The sequence below is a fragment of the Pundamilia nyererei genome, unplaced genomic scaffold (genome assembly GCF_000239375.1).
Source record: "Pundamilia nyererei isolate P.nyererei 1_Seehausen unplaced genomic scaffold, PunNye1.0 scaffold00029, whole genome shotgun sequence".
Lineage (NCBI taxonomy): Eukaryota > Metazoa > Chordata > Actinopteri > Cichliformes > Cichlidae > Pundamilia > Pundamilia nyererei.
The window spans coordinates 2,873,117-2,890,311 of NW_005187430.1; the positions used below are offsets into that span (position 1 = coordinate 2,873,117).

General features: G+C 38.0%; 2 protein-coding genes across 5 annotated transcripts in view; both read right to left on the reverse strand.

Annotated features, from left to right (window-relative positions):
• Positions 1-344: 344 nt before the first annotated feature.
• Positions 345-10,366, reverse strand: zfyve21 (zinc finger, FYVE domain containing 21). 4 transcript variants are annotated; one of them, XM_005728599.2, is made up of 8 exons: positions 10,142-10,366; positions 8,382-8,432; positions 6,814-6,982; positions 6,260-6,335; positions 5,749-5,840; positions 5,485-5,538; positions 4,104-4,231; positions 345-3,075 (listed from the first exon to the last, which is right to left on the reverse strand). In XM_005728599.2, the coding sequence occupies exons 1-8, from the start codon at positions 10,265-10,267 to the stop codon at positions 3,040-3,042; spliced, it is 732 nt and encodes a 243-aa protein (XP_005728656.1). In that variant the 5' UTR covers positions 10,268-10,366; the 3' UTR covers positions 345-3,039. The 4 variants fall into 4 exon arrangements, with proteins under 4 accessions (XP_005728656.1, XP_005728658.1, XP_013765174.1 ...); XM_005728601.2 differs by lacking the exon at positions 10,142-10,366 and adding an exon at positions 8,946-9,160; XM_013909720.1 differs by lacking the exon at positions 10,142-10,366 and adding an exon at positions 8,942-9,160.
• A 3,275-nt stretch (positions 10,367-13,641) lies between these two features.
• The window catches only part of klc1a (kinesin light chain 1a), a 29,776-nt gene continuing 26,222 nt past the window's right edge, over positions 13,642-17,195 (reverse strand). Inside the window, exons 12-13 of the mRNA XM_005728704.1 lie at positions 16,232-16,298; positions 13,642-15,310 (exon numbers count right to left, since the gene is read on the reverse strand). Of these exons, the coding sequence (XP_005728761.1) occupies positions 15,245-15,310; positions 16,232-16,298 (133 nt within the window). The 3' untranslated portion in view covers positions 13,642-15,244. The remainder of the gene's footprint in view (positions 15,311-16,231; positions 16,299-17,195) is intronic.

The following is a 17,195-nucleotide window of genomic DNA, read 5'->3' on the forward strand; positions in this document are numbered from 1 at the left end:
CACTGAGCTCCCATTCTTTCACAAATGTTTGTAGAAGTCTGCATGCCTAGGTGCTTGGTTTTATACACCTGTGGCCATGGAAGTGATTGGAACACCTGAATTCAATGTTTCAGATGCGTGAGCGAATACTTCTGGCAATGCAGCATTAACGGAGGAAAAATAATAATCCCAGTATCTACCTCCAGGGATTAAGCAGGTAAACCAAACGTATGAATTTTACGAAGATTGGAAACTATTTTGAATGTTGGGTCAATGTAGAATGATGGCCTTGAAATCTTCTACCAGGTCAGCATTTCTTCGCCTCATACAGGAATCCCATTTTCAAATAACAACAGCACAGCAGATTTAAAAACACTGGACTTTATTAAAAGAAAAATCCATCGAAGGGATGCAGTTTAGCATTTTGAGCAAAATAAAAGATTTGATAGGGAAAAAGTGGCCATAAAGTGCAGATACAAACACTGGCTGACTTGGTGATTTTAAATGTAGTGCGAACTTAAAATAAAATCATTACATTTTAAAAGAAAGAGCTGCACACTGAGCCAACGATACAAAAGTCTGTAGATGTGCATCTGTTTTCAACTGATTAAACTTGAACCAATTAGTTTCAGTTCAGAGTGTTACTGAGATTTTAAAAAAATAAAATAAAATAAACACAAGAGTAAAAATAATATCCCATTAGTGTGCAACATGCGGTACTGGGGGGGAAATGCATGACTAAAGATCATTTTTGTTGTAGACTGTGCAGTCATTAACACCCGTTTTCATCACCAGCAACTGTTGAATGGGAAAACTTTACACCCTGTCAATGTACAGCAATACTTCAAAGCAGGAACACACAAATGTCTCATACACAAACACTTCACTATCGTCTCTTCGAAGAACATGAAACCAAATAACAGCAACATTAATTCTCAGGTGAGTATAAAAATAACCTTAGTCACAAAGGGGTGTAGGGGTGGAGAACATTTTTTTCACTGCGATTTTCACAAGCGGTAAAGTGGGGGGAGGGGGGAGTCAGACATTTCACCAAATGTTAGCCCGTTCTGTGCTCTATTAAACCATTAATTTCTTTCCTCAAGCTTGGGGAAAAAGGAAGACACGCAGATGCCTGTAAAACTGCACCACACTGTACTACAACATTAACAGCTGACGAGCTGCTGTGCGTTTAACGGACACGTTAACTCAGATGTAGAATGAAGTACACAGTTTATTTAAAAAAAGAGAACCTAAAAGTTAATTTTACTGACTATTTCCAGGGCTTTCCTCCTGACAGGAAGTTCATTTATTTGACACCCGGTATATACGCCGCCTACAGTATGACGACCTGTTATTATTATTATATGCTCAAAGTTTGACAGTAAGTATCTGCCACTGTGCTGAAGACCATGACATACACCTGAAAATGTGACTTTATTTCACAATGCTCACGCTTATTACTTAATAAATGTTTTTAAGACAAACAATGATTTTTATACAGCTTCATCCAAAGTTCCCCAAACTACCCCCATTTTAAACTGTTTTAACAGTAAAAACTGGGCTTCTATGAACACTAAAGCCACATACTAAACAGCCTTTAGTTTCACCTTCTTTCAGTTTCTTCTTCTTTAAAAATAGAGTACTTTAGCATATAAATTTGTCTGCAAAGCAAATGAAAATTAGTTTTCTTGTGCTCAACACTTTAACCATCATGTCTTTGATTAGAATAACTAAGTAACAACCTGCTAACTGAAAGACCCGTCAATTCAACATGGCCGATGGATAGCTGAGATCTGACATCCTGTTTGTTGGTCTGCACAATAATGACAAAAATAAAGATTAAAAAAATGTTTGGGGGCTTTAGAGTAATGGCAAAAAGGAATATACAAGTATTACAAAAACTAGAGTCATATGTTCAGCTTTAAAAATTATGCAAATACATACACAGCTTGTGCTAAAGTAGGAGTATTCAGCAATATATTTTGTACAAAACTTTAATGCATGAAACTATATTTAAAGCATTTATGTATTTGTGTGTATACTTCACTAGAATCAGTGAAAAGTTGAAGTTTTTAGACAAAAAGGCCTAAAGATGCACGACTGTGAATATTTGAAGCAGTTAATGACTGAAAAAGAAGATTTCACCTAAACTTTCAACATTTAAACGGAACTGTCACTGAAGGAAAAATCCACCATGTAATGTTACTTTCATATAAATTGGATGCAAGTCTGTGATGTTATTGGCATTTCAGGAACAACTGTGTTTGTTCACACCTTTTCTTATTATGAGATTACCAGAAATGCAGCACAGCTGAATCCTGAAGTGCCGGTAGCATCACAGGAAGCTGCTTTTCTGTCTGCGATAAAAGATTTCAGGGTGGATTTGTCCTTCAAACTACTTGTGATGACGCTCTGTGTGGAAGATCTGGCTACTGCGGACAGTTCAATGACCAAGTCCCTGCTTGGCTCTGTTAAGGTGACCTAGTAAACCTGCAAGGACACACTTCATCACTTCTCCTGTAGCAGCATAACAAAGTTATAATGTCACCATAATTCAACCATGGAAGATGGTTTATAAAAAAGGTGCAATGACTCATTTTGTGACATGTTTAATGTTTTAAAAAATTAAAATCTAATGAATTCTATAAATAATTTTAAATTGGCAAAAAAAGAACAAACCTTCTTCTTCTTGTTATATTTTTTGAGTCAAAACATTAATGCTGCATGCCCTGATTTATGAATTAACACAAAAGAGGATTAAATGAAGTCAACGTCAAATAAATTCTTTAAAAAAAAATTAAAATTTAAAAATAGGTCCAAGCAGCGTACTTGTGGTAAACATTATGTACAAAGTACTGGTTATAGAGGTAATAAAAGTCATTTTTCATACAAACATTTGCAAAAATTACCATGAATGGAACTGGTATCAAGAACCAATGAGGAATCGGACAGATAAGCAGAAGAGGAAGTGGCGTTAATAATATCCAAAGGGTACCAAACCCGACCGAGATGGGTACAAAACACTTGGGTGTGTGCTGCCTGGAGCTTCGCTTCTGGTCCTCACTGGTCTCGAGCTTCGTACAGCAGTTTGGCTGCCTGTTGGAAAGAACAGGCCGAGAAAAAGTTAGTTTCATAGTTTTGGAAATAAAAACGCTCTTGATTTCTTATTACTTTGTCTCAACAAGCACGCTACAGACCACATTCAGCTACAGTGCTGTGTGAGACTGATGGCTTTTTTTAGCCAAAAAAATAAAATAAAATTTAAATTAAAAACAAAACAAAACATGTAAAGTAAATAAATAAAAGTGTAAGCTCTGGCCTGATGGGGGCGCCACTGGACAGGTTATGATACTACATCCACCTTTCCAGACTTTGCTCCACAGCACTATAATCAGCCTGAGCTGTCCTTTGTTCTGCCTTTTGATCTGTTATTTAGCACGCCACCATGTTTTTATCAAATGTTTGCAATAAGGCTGACTGACCATATTAATGAGAAGCATTTCAATGACACCATGAAACAGAAAAACATCAAGAAAACATGAAGAGGTGCTTATTCAGAGCCATATTATTCTCTGCAACCCAAAAATGTAGAAAAATGTGTAACTAATTAAACTCATAGCTGAATATTAGATGCAGAAACTTCTCTGCATGACTGACAAACCAAAACATTCAGCTTACAGTAATACATTCAAAACTTCACTTCTGATAAGCTTACATTTGAGGCGATTATCTGTGGGACTACAACTTGATGCATGAATCAAAACTCTGTTCTGATTGTTTTACTTATTATTTAGATGGTAAATGGTAAATGGCCTGTATTTGTATAGCGCTTTACTAGTCCTTAAGGACCCCAAAGCGCTTTACACATTCAGTCATCCACCCATTCACACACTGGTGATGGCAAGGACCAGTGTGTGAATAAAGGACATAAAGCAGTGTCTGTTGTAGGGAGGGACTCTTTTGTGTCCCTGATGTGATTTTATGCTAGCACAATTCTTTATTTCCAGCATAATAAATCATTTTCACTCCTCTCCAACCATTTTTAGGCACTTTAAGTGGGCTGGGCACCTGTTACCTATCTGCACTGCATGGACCGTCTTAGGTGTGCTGCTTATTTTTTTTACCTTGTGCATTGCAGACAACCATAATGAAGCCACCTTCTTATCATCTGCTGCCTCCATGCGGAGCTGCTGGACATCCTGAGAGCCCATCGGCTTGTAATGGAGTAGCATTCCACTGGCTCTTGACCCTCCTGCGCGCGCACACGCACACGCACACGCGCACACACACACACACACACACACACACACTTAAAAAAAATGACTGAAAGACATCCTCTGTCTGTTAAGTAAACTATATTCTTTGAGTCAAACAACAAAAAAAGCAACTTTAAAAAAGGTCATTTTAGTTTTTTTCATGCAAACATCAAGTTGTACACACAGTCTGACACACAAATTAAGTCACTACATATCCCTTTTCCCCATGAAATCACAGTTCTACTGAGCCTTGGACCCTTTCAAATGAGATTTAACATATGTCAGAAACTAGAAGAGTGTAAACACAGGACAGAAACAGACGACGGTTTTAAAACAACATAAGGCAAACACTAATGGAAATGCACGTGACGACACTGATGATGAAATGATTTCATGTCAGGAAACATGCAACAGTCGAGGTTCAGTGTCCCAAAAGCATCGAACTCATCTCTCTAATGGAAATCATGTTTATGAGCATTGTAGCATTCATCAACTCATTCAGCTGAGGGGATTTTTCTATTAATGAGTGAAAACTCAAATTCTCTGGGTGCTTTCATAGTATGTTTTGGGCTGCTGTGCACCTGTTCTGTTAAGAGCTGTTAGGACACCAAGTCAAGCTATACACTTCCTATACCTCACAGGCCTTTATCAATGCATTTTTACAGTCTTTCTAATTGGCTTGCACCTTCTGCTGAAACTTTGCCCACATGATTTGTCCTTGTAATACACTTGAATCCTGACATGCCCATTGACCATTTGATGGAGCATTATGCAAAAGTTTCTTTACCATGGAAACGATCCTGTGATCATTCGCCGCTCACCAGTGTGTGGATTTGTTTTGCAGCATGAAATCAACTCGGAAGCTTTTCCTGCCCAGTTTGTGAAGAAATGATAAAGAAATAGCCCACATGTATCCCTGAAAGACCTTCTGAGTGAACCGTCTGATTATTTTGGCGACTGATGAATGACTACTCATCAACTGAATTTCTGCCAAATGAATCAGTTAATCAGGCTGCTTAGGATATTAATCATGATCAGAGTAACAAACTGAAATGTTTGGCATTTCAGTTTCCTCTGAGATGCTTCGGGGATCCAGTGATAAAAAAGGAACCGCAGATGTATCAGACGCTCCATTTTCAGGCAGCTTCCTTGCAAAGAAAGAAAGCTGATGTGGGAAACATGCAGAAATGCAGCGACATCGATGAGGAACTGTTGACAGACGGACACTGTAAAGCAAATGAAAGCTAACCTTCAGAGATAAAGTGACTGTCCAGTAGACTGGTGTAAGTGTGAATGTCATTCTCTGAGCCCGGAGGAAGAAGCACCGGGCGGCCAAAGCAGCAGAGAAAAGAACGTTTGTTAGTTTAGAAAAACAGAAATTTATCAGTTAGTGACAACATCTCGAGGAGGAAACGGGAGAAAGAAACAGAGAGAAAGGTGCTCACAAAATTAAAAACACACGCACACGCATATATATGCTTACTTGTAACACAATTTTATTTCACACACTCACCTCCTGGACTTGTCCCATCTGTCAAAATCTGCATGCTGGAGATCCGAGACAGCTCAACCTCAAAGTGGCTTTCACCATCGAGGAACAGATATCTGACGTTCAGGTCAGAGACAGACAGCTTACCAAAAACTGGTGCAAATAAAACTGTTTGGTTTTTTAAAAAATATTAATTATAAGTATTCTCGTTATTTTATGAGCTAATGTAAGATCTGAATCTATGCTATCCACTCTTCTTTATAACAAAAACATTCAAATGCATTCCCCTTTCCCCCCCTCGAGGACAACTGTTAAAACTGAGGTACTTATTTGTTGTGTACAGATGCTATTTATGTTTCCTAAGACTGCAGCGGACATATTTGATCCTGTTCAGCTGGCAGCCTAATTTGCAGACGGAGACATTTCATAGAAGGGAAAAAAACAACATGGCCAGATGTGACAGGTAGCTTTTTGTAATTCAGGTAAAGTAAATATTTGGTATGTCAAGTATGTGCGGACTTAAAGAAGAGCTAACCTGTGATTGTTGGAGAGGCGACACGTCATGGTTTCAGACTTCTCCGACGTTCCCAAAGTGACAACAAAGGTGCCTCCTGTTACGGCAGACATAAACACATTTCAGACACTAACAAAGACATCACAAGAGTGGAGAGTGAAAACCTGAGGACTGTTTCCAAGTCAGTGGCTCATTTGTCAAACAGGAGGAGAAAACAAAGTATGGCAGTGTTTGCTGCTCGAGCTCTTCATCTTTATCGCTTTCTTTCCTTCATACTGAGCCTTTGATACAAACACACACAAACTCCAAACGTGCAGCCGGCTGTTCCTCTACACTCCAGGCTGCTGATGGATTCTTGATAAGGAGCCACACTGTTGCTGTGTATTTATAGCTGCACACTGTCCCACAATCAGCAGGATTACCAGGAAGGGACTGATAAGATTAATTCAGAAATTACTTTGATCATATTCCGGCTTTCTGCATGGAGTCAATGTGTCGAAGCATGATTACAGGAAAACAAAACCCAGGCAGACGCTCTGGATCTAAGCCTTTTTTTAAAGTATGAGAGTCCTCACCTCCCAGAAGCACTTTGAGCTGCTTGTCGTAAAACTCCATCTCTTTCTGGGAGACCAGGCTGCACTCGGCGCACTGCCGCACCGGATCAACAAAACACATGCGTTGCAGCGGCACTTTCTTACTGCAGCATTTATCACAGAAACACCGGCCGCACCGCCGGCAGTGGTGCTGTGGGAGACAACACAAGACAGTCTGATTGCCTGGCCGATTGTCAGGGTTAGGATGTCTGTGTTAGGCACTTCAGACGTTCTCAGAAAATCTCAAAACAATCTGGCTGAGATACAGCACCGTTTCCAACCAATCAGAACTCCTATTACACCCCCAACTGTGTGCCTGACTCACTCTCAGTCACAGTATGTCCTACAGCTTACAGTAGAGTATACAATTTAAACAAAACAAGTAGATATGATTTCATTTCTGATGAGGACACAGCACTTCTCCTACTTTCTTTTTTAAATGGAAACAAAAGACATTATCTGCAAATTACTAAACATGATAATAGGACAACTTCTTTTATGTAACGTTAAACAACTATGGAGGATATCCTTATAGATACTCTAAAGTTTTTAGCATAAAATGTGTTTAATGGTTTCAAATAACAGTTTCTAAACAATATAGAAGAGTCCACTTTCCTTGTTTTATTCCAGTTTGACTGCAGTCGAACACATTCGCTCCTGTATTAATTTGTACGGTAACAGACCCCACTACTAATTAATAAAGTTTATTATAACATGTATAACGGATATTGTGCAGACTTTGGAGGTACAAAGTTGTTACGTCTATTTTTTTCTATTATCAGAGCAATTTCCAGTAAATTTCCACATCACTGATTTTGGTGAGTCATGAGTTACATTAGTTCCCAAATTTTTTGGCTTGCCTACATCGAATGTTGAGACCTCTGAGGCCTGGATAACAAATAAATAGAAGCCCTTGATTTCCTGGGGGATCCACCTCTGTGCTGGTGGGTTTCTGTTGCACTCTGATTGAGTAAGTGTGTCAGTTTTGGACAGAATGTGTTTTTTAATCAGAGACTTTGAGCTGATGAACAAACACTTCTCAACAAGAGTACAAGAGACTGAGGCAAAGCAAAACCACATCTGCTTCACTGCACTTTTAAAGAATCGGGAAGCTTAAAAATATCAAAACTGTGCTAAAACCTCAAGATAACCAAGACGTGAGGGATGCCGAGTACAGGACGTGTGTAATTCAACACCTAGAAACTGACTTCAGTCAGCAGTCTAGAGCTGGCTCTGATAATGGCAAAAGAGGCAAATATTGAAGACACTTGTAAGGGTGATTATTTTAACTCGACAGATGTAAAATGAAATGGTGACAGGAGGCTTACAGCGTTATGTCGGTGGACACTGGCAGGAAATATCAACACACGGCTCTGACTAAATGATCCAAGAAGGAGTAACTCATCTAAGCATTCACAACACAAACGAAAGCCTCACATTTTTTAACAAAACATTTATACTAAACGCTGGTTTGTCCACCATATGTTTGTCCAGTCTGACAGGAAGTCGAGATTTTCTGCAGCGTTGGCATTGTCAGAAACAAAACAGACCTTTCTTTTGATGAAGTCGAACTTGGTGTCGCACTGCATACATCTGGGGCACTGAAAGACGGGAAGAGTGGAAAAAACAGGACGTTACACATGCTGAGCTGGACAGCTTTCGGTTAAAGTACTGCTTTAAAGTTTTGCACAAGTATCAGCAGCTAGCCAAGCCACAATAGATCTGCAGCTGTATGTGTAAATAATAACGGTATAAAAATAGTATGTGTCAATGGCTCTTGTGTCTTATGGTCATTACTGACAAGCGGTAACTGTTCATTAAACCATCAAACTTGTGATTTATCACTGGCAGATCAGAAGATATGGGTTTGTAATTAGTGCCAGGCTTGTTTTTAATTCCTGCTCCTCTTATTAAAGAACTGAAGGCTGAGGTCAGCAAATAGTAAATGATTAACTTTGCCAGTCTGGTCAAAGTGTCCCTGTGTGCAGCCAGAGTTTACATTTTCACAGACAGACAGTCTTTGTGTGTCCTGCTGTAGTTTCACTGCACTGGCAGTAAAACTACAGCCTTCGAGGTACGAAGGGCTAGCTCCTACTGCTGGTTAGCTAACCTACGTGCTGGTAGTCAAACACGCACACAACCAGAGGGGTCTCGTCAGTCTGACGCGGACAAACGCTACAATTAAGTTTGCCGCTAGTTGTAGCTGTTAACTAGCTAACAAGCGCCGTTTGCTGCCAGGCTGGCCGTGACAGCCTGCAACGCCCAGTCCAGCGGCCAACTGCGATGTCCGGAGCGCCGTCAAGCTCGCCGTAGTCAGCAGGATGTAAGCCGGATGTAGAGCCGTTTCACTACAAAAAATAAAAGCCTATCACAGCGCACGACAGGGACACCGAAAGACTAGAGTTTGAATTTAGAGTCGAGCTGTAGTTTTTAGGTGTGATAGTATAACCCACCCAGTCACGACTTTTAAACCAAACAATTAACCAATGGCTGAGCAAAGAAACATTTAGAAATATTACAGCACCAGATAAGAAGATGTGTTGTTTTTAATAATTTAATAGACATATTTAGACCTACTGTTCTAAAAACTGACTTATTAAAGTTAACAACATTAAAGGATCGGATAGATGCATCTTAGATTATTATTATCAACTGTGCATTTATTATTTTTAAATATTTCTATTTTGAATCTGTCATTATACTGTTACTGTATTTTTCAAGATGGATAGGTTCATCATATAGTGACCATCTATACTGAATCAGAATAAATACGCAAATTAATCTGAAAAGCACTGTATGAAATAACAATAAAAAAAACAAATTAAAAAGAAATATTTACTACGCCCACACGCTTTAACAAATATATCTGGTCCATGAACTATCGTTCAAATAAAAGCAGCTATTTAAACACCATGTGATTATCACTGATAAGTTGAAACAGGGTCTTACATTTTAAAGGCCCAAACAATCAGTATTCTAATGTAAAATGTAAATATTTGTTAATTTTGGATGTTTCCTTGTATTTTCCTTTTGAAAATAGTCCAGTGACTTTTGCTGTCAGGATTATAAAAACAAAAAACAGCGCACAATTTTTTTTCTCAAGTTGTACTACAATGAATAAAATACAACATCATCAAAACTACAGCTAAAGCTACCACTAGACTCTTACTTTACAATTTTATTCCCACTAGTTTAACAGAGAGGTGATTTTATTTTGGAAACTACAACCGGAAAGCCTTAGTTAAGCTTCTCGTGTTTGCACGGCTGTGATCGCTTGTCGCTGTCAAACCAAATCCGACGCTTGTCTCACCTCTTTGTCCGGGACCCACTGCGGCTCGTCCAGCGAGAAAGGACTGCTAAAGGCGCCGTTTTCCGGAACCATGCGAAGGCCGCTGGGACTACGGATGAGTTTCTTCCCGTCAGGAACTGAAGACATTTTCCTTCAGCGTGGATTTCTCCTCTGTGTTCAGCGGAGTCTCCTTCGACCACAAAACTCTCATCTGGGCACACCCTTCAGGATGATTGACAGGCTGTTTAGCGAATCAGAGCACAGATTTGAGATCACGTGTTTCTCGGCAAAGTTGAGTGTTTTGGTTTCTGCAGCCCCTCCCATTAAAAATAAAGTAAACACATTAACTGGTCATGGAAGAAGAAGTAAACATGCGGGGTTGTTAAAACTAGCACTAAATTTAGTACATGAAAGGTAGATAGTGATTTGTGAAAAAAATTATAGATATGTATAGTTTACTTGGACAACCATAATTTGAGCGGACATAAAAGACGATCTGGCAGATCTAAAAAGTAAAAAACACCAACAGGTTTCTGCATAACTTGGTGAGCTGTGCTGAACAACAGTACCCGTTCCCTCATCAGTTTCTGTTCTGTTACACATTATTACTCTCTAACGATACTGTAATTAAGATGATTACCAGCTTAGCAGAAGACTACAGGTAAGCTTTGGTTACGCCAGGAGCATTTACTTACTTTTTACAGAAGATACAGAGCACAGTAGTTTTTCAAATTAAACAACCACCTGGGCAGAGTTTACAGAGCTATTATGTGTGCTTAAAATAATTTCATGCTCCATTTAAAAACATGTGTTTTTAAGTCTTGTGATTTAGAAAAGGGACTACACTTTGGATGCACTTTGTTGTGGACTGGTGCAGGAAGATGGGGCTACATCCATTATATCACCGACATTGTTTAGCTCACGCTGTGTCAATGTACAAGCGATGTGTACACTTTCCTCCCTCAGTTTATGTTTAAGTAGTCTTAAAATATATTATTCCTTACACGTGTTTTCACAGCAGTCCTTTCTCTAGCTGTTGTCCTTTTTCTCCCCAAAACTCCCTGTTCTTGATCACAGTTTTCATTTACTTCACTCTGGGCAAAGTCATCTACCTAAAACAAGCCGCCATGACTCTTCTACTGATTGGCTGCCCCTTGCAAATAGAAGGTTTGAACAGCAGGTGGGTGGGGCTCCTGTGCTCACAGCGAGATATCGCTCTTATACTACACCAAGCGAAGAGGGGGGGGGCTGGCCTCATTATATGAACCTTTTGCTTGATGTTTAATATTAGCATCCACTATTATAACAGTATGTTACCAAATAAGGTTTCAGTTTCCTATACTGACATTTTAATATGAACTCAAAGAAATGATCAAATGATGATATAAAATTTTAAGTTGCTTGAATTTAAAGTAATTTTGAAAATAAAACCACATCTTGCACAAAGCTTAATGCCCGACTTTTAACGAAAGTGACTTGATTGCACAACAAATTCCAGTGGGTTGATCTTTGGCTACGCTCAATTAAAACAGTAAAGTATAATAAAAAATCAGGTCGCATTTATTTTTAAATTGCTGAATTTAAAATGTTAAAATATTAAAATAAGTCAAATAATTTCAATAACTCCACATTCTGAGATTTTCACAATTATTGTATTTAGTTCAAGTTATTCTTGAACCTCTGTATTCAACATCTTTGCATTGTATCTGTGTACACTCCATTCAATTTGTATCTGTATCTGTATCTGTGTTGCATATTTCATCAAAACAACTGAAGATTAATTGGGAAATTGGAACAAATCATTTAAAAAAAAGGCAAATACAGTATAATGGTTTGAGACACCTTCATGTGAATGAATTCGTCAGGTGTCGATTTTTATTGAAGTTAAAGGTCTGATCTGTGAGATGTAAAGAGGGCTTCCCCCCCAACAAATTAGAGAAATGAAAACAGAACCATATTGCACAACCCTGCCAAAAAAAAAAAAAAAGTAAGATTCAGGAAACACAACAGAGACAACGTACAATGCAGCAAATGCATGAGTCACACATCAGTACAATAATCAATGCAGCTTAAGGTGGGAGATCATCATTATTACTTTACGTCAGTCTGATGCTTCCAGTGCAAATCCTTCTCAACTAGATGTTCATGCCAAAGATTTACAAATGTGCTAGGGTTGTTTGGAGATGGACGGTTAAACCTGATTATGGTTGATCTGTGGAGACTTCTCTATCATTAGTGCATTTATTAAACAGACCACTGTGGTCATTCCTAGGCTGATATGGAGGCTTTATTCTATTTTTTTGTGCTGTTTCATCTGTTTGAGCTTTTCTCATCAATCCTTTGTGTGCGCATCTTTGTATATATGTTACTGTAACGCCTTCTTCTAGATCACATTGTACTGAATTTGTCCAATGTGAAGTTCATTGCGTTTAATTTAATCTTAAATGTTAATGTTAAAAGCTGGCTCAGGATCTCTCACCAAATTTCTAATCTTCTAATCTACTCTGTATAATCTTTGCTCGAATCTAATTTAAAGACTTTAAATTCAAAGACATGCACACAAAGATCGTGCAGTTGGTAAGGCTGTTTAGGTGCATTTAGACAAAATTCTAACATTTCAGAACAGGCTTCTGTGTTCCTGTGAAAATATACATCTATAATGTATCTATATGCCTAAAGCAGTATAAACAAAAGGACTCAGCTGCAGACTACAAGTGCATGTGCATTCACTCTAATAATTTTTGATTTTCGTTATTTCTATAACTTCAATCTATATAGAAAATATATTTTGTAGCAGCGTACTTCTCCATAAATGGACATCATGTGCATTCATGTGTGTCTGAAATGAAAAGAAATGTAAATACACAGCCCAGCTCAAACAGAAGAAACTCTCCACACGAAATATCCCATCTCTGGGATTTCTTAAACAAGGCACTTCATCATCATTTAACCTGTTGTATGTTCTTTCAGTTCAAGCTTACCACCAGTAAAGGACATTAAATATGCTAAATATTATGTAGCTTCCTTTTAAAGAAGTGAGCATGTACGCATAGTTACCTTCATTTAACATAAAGTTATCAAAAGGGCAGTAAAAGGAAAAGTTTAATCTCGAGATGAACTCTTAGAACAATCACAAATCAACTCGTACATTTAAAAACAGAAATTGTTTAAATGTTTTTTTAATGATAAGTCCTTTAGTATTCATACCAGGATTATGTTGAATATCTCTACAGTTAACTGGAAATTTAAATCACTTCAAAAAAATGTACATTAAAAATCGTTAAAAACTTTTCCACTTTTTGGTTCAACTTCACTCACATGGCAAAGTTTTGTCTTGTCATTGAAAGTACTGCAAACATTTCTCTCGCCATTACTTAAAAAGTCTGGAGTGACATTAAGTTTGTAGTCAGTGTGGAAGTACAGCCTCAGTCCTGAGAGTGTGCGGGCCAGCCTTCGTGTGCTAGTCAATTCACGGATCCTGCTCTCAAGGCTTATTACTATAAAACTACTACTACTATAAAAAGAAACAGCGCAAAGACAGAAACAAATAAAAACATAATTTACAAACCCCAAATCATGTAAACATGGAACTTCACACATCAAAAGCTAAATATTCAATCAATCAACACAGGACGGATCATTTTTAGGAAGAGGCAGCTGAAAGATCCCTGGACAGGTTTCCATGTTTTTGTGAACTACAGCTGCTGAGATTCATACACATCAGGAGATTTTCTCAACTAATCTACACCCTGTGCACAACTTCATTTGGAAATCTGCAGAACAAAGAGTGAAGAGTCTTAGGAAGTAGAACTGTTCTTATTGGCAGAGTTAGAATTCAGCACACAACCAAATATAAAGAAAATGGTGTCAAATCATCAACACTGGCCAAAAACTGGGATTCATGAGCTAAATCGTAGGTCTTTGTTGTTTTAATGATCGGTACCAATGAAGACAAACATGGTTTCTTTAGTCATGTTTCAGCAGAGCAGCAAATTAATGAAGCATCTGAAAGCTTTTAGCAAATTAAAGTGAAATTCAGTGCAGCTTTATCTAAAAGATGAACACAGCGATAGTGATTTAAACGACTGGTTTGCTGACTATGGCTGTGAAGCCTCGGGTTCAGCATTCTGTCCTTCACAATCTTCTATTTTCCTTTTTCAAAACATACTTGGATAAAAAACGGCACACCTGGAAAAAGATCAGATAAAGCTAGAGAGCTGGCTAGTGGTCACTTCAAAAGAGATGCTAGCAAAAACAGGCTCAAACAAAACAACTTTAAATAAGATTCAATTGTATCCACTTTTAAATCTTTTTGGGTTTTTTTGCTATGCATAGGTTTAAACCTTAGAAAGCGTGAACAGGTAACTTTTATATTTATAGAAAACATGCACTCTTTGAAGCTGCATGCAGATAGAGATGATCTATAAAGACCAAAACACGCTTGTCTCTGCTGTGAAGCTGGGCTTTTCATAAAATGGGCAGTTATGGAGATTTACTTGATTTGGATGATCAATTGTGGGGTTTTGGTCCCTCACTGACCCTTTCCAGGTCCAGAGGTTGCTGTTTACTCCTACCATAGCAGCAAATTTAGCAGTAGCGATATTTAAATCACTGTTATAGTTATTGTTAGGGTATAGCTAAACAATGACTGAGCTCCTCTCTGTCATTTAAGACTGCCTACTGGCTTCATCCACTGCAGTTTTCAGCCTCACATTAGAAGTGATTTTAAAATTAAAACTCCACTCTGCACCTGCTTTTACCACCACTAGTATAGGAAAAAACAAAAAAAATTAAACTGTAATCTGAGAGGGCAGCCACTCACAACAGCACACACTTACATACAGTACATGCACATAGAATTAGACTGGAACAAGGAAACATACAGCAGCCCACCCCCTCCTGATATGTACTGATATAATTACATACCACAAATTACCATCTGAGATCATAAACCTTCAAGAGTGCAATGAAAGACTAAAATCTGTATAGTTAGCACATGATGGGATGATGCTGAAGTAGAATACGGGAGATGTCAAGCTTTCACAAACAGCTATTTACATCGAGGATGGTCAGAAGTTCAGTTCAGTTCTCTGTGACCTTTCACCTCCTCAGAGTGAAAAACCTTCAACGCGCCAGGTTAGTGTGGCTGGCACTCAGGTCACGGCTTTTTCTCAGACAATTATTTCGTTCCTGAAGGAAATTAAACAAGCAGAAATCAGATGGAGAACACAGGAAAGTGAATGTTTTCCATTATAGTTAGAGCAAAAAATTGGGTCCTGTACATTTTGGTTTTTTTTTGATATAATCAAAAACTTTCAGAAATACATAAAGCTTTCAACAGATCATAAAACAACAAGAGTTATTATCTGAAATTATAATAGGGCAAGGCTGTACTTTCTTATGATACTAAGTAATTAAAAACACATTCCTTCTTACAATTGCAGTCTAAAGGAAATTATGGATACAATGTACCACTTTTTCACTGCTAAAATAAAGAATTGAAGTTGTAAAAACAATGTGTAAAAAAAATAACAAACTTACTAAAAATTTGATTGAACATCAAACACTGTTAGTGAAACAGACAATGATGTTAGCCATGTCAGATTTATCACTATTTACAGTGAATGATAAGAGCCTTGGGGAGGGTTTGATAATAACAGTTTATAAAGACATGACAAATCAGAATATGAAATAAAAGACTTGAGTCAAAAAGTATCTGCCAATGGTTCTGATCATTTAAGAGACTGGTTTTTCCTACAACATAATAACATAAATCTGTGGTCACATCTTTGGATATTTGTTCATTTACTGTCATCAGTGGGCTTATTTTGTCTTGAAATAGTAATGCACAATTTCCAAATAAGGGAAGATTGATGAGATTTTAAAAAGTCAAATATGTATTAAAATTACTCCCTGGAAGACCGAAAGCAGATTAACCGAACCCAGATTAACTGTTTACTAAAGAAAAAGCCTCCTTGAGATATTTCTTATCATTTCTAAGAATTTGTTTAGGGATCCAGCTGCAGTCCTTTGATTGCGGTTTTGCCCCTGGCTTGCAGCAGGACTAAAAACCCTCTGCAGATACTTTTGCACTCGTGTCCTGTTGCTTACTTGGTAGTGGTCATTCGCAGCCTTGTCCGCCACGTTAAGTATCCCCATAGAGCTGGCTCGCTTCATGCTGCACCCACATGCAGGGAGGTGGGGTTAAGGGTCAGAAGTGAGGGGGAGGGGGTGGAGATTCAGTTGTGAGGATTTGAGCTCAGTGTATGTGTTGGTTAATGACATTTGTAGTATTTTCACACTCTGATTAGTTTCACAGAAACGTTCATGTCACATGTATCGTGTTTTCTCTTCCCGTTCATGAATGTTAGAAGGCTGAGTGTAAAATCTGTTACCACTTTCTCCAAAGTTCACCTGAGTAATGTTACAGCTAATTTGCTGTTAATTTGTTACAGTAATAGTAATTAGTAACATTCTTAAATGTTATTGCATGTTTTATTGAAATATAACTTATTTATTAACTTTAATTTATGCTTCAACCTCAACTTAAAAATACATTATGAAGTTTGATGGCTGGATAAACTCTGCTGTCAGAGAAGTCTTTAAATCTGGGAACTGAAACTTAAATTCAATATTTCTTTATATGTGATCTACACCGTACAAATTCTTTAGACAGCCTTCCCCTATAAGAAACTGGTAACATATTTTAAGGATATAGTCTAACAGTCTTTTAATTGATGAGTGGTGTAGACTGAAATTTACACTCAATAAAGTCCGTGCACACACACACACACAACCTGGTTTCAGTACAGTGACACTGCAGAAAAGAATCCATCCTGATGAGAAATGTAATAAGATCAGCACATGGTTGATCATAAAACAGTGAGATACTGGATCCATAAACTAGTTAATGGGAATTTATGGGAAATGGAAGGCGGGAAATAAAAAATGTAGTCAGCGCAGAAGCTTTTAAATAAGTAAAATTGCCAGAACACTAAAACAAGCTCAGACAAAGTGTGTGTAAAGTGTGGGTTGTTGTGTGTGCGTACGTGTGCCAGTGGGTGCTGAATGTATT

What these genes read in the sequence shown, in the direction of transcription:
- zfyve21 (XM_005728599.2), bottom strand. Translation starts at nt 10,267, where the DNA reads ATGTCTTCAGTTCCTGACGGGAAGAAACTCATCCGTAGTCCCAGCGGC. An exon ending in AGTGGGTCCCGGACAAAGAG is followed by an intron (nt 8,433 to 10,141) that starts GTGAGACAAGCG and finishes CCCGTCTTTCAG; the next exon opens with TGCCCCAGATGTATGCAGTG. An exon ending in CGCCTCTCCAACAATCACAG is followed by an intron (nt 5,841 to 6,259) that starts GTTAGCTCTTCT and finishes CCTGAACGTCAG; the next exon opens with ATATCTGTTCCTCGATGGTG.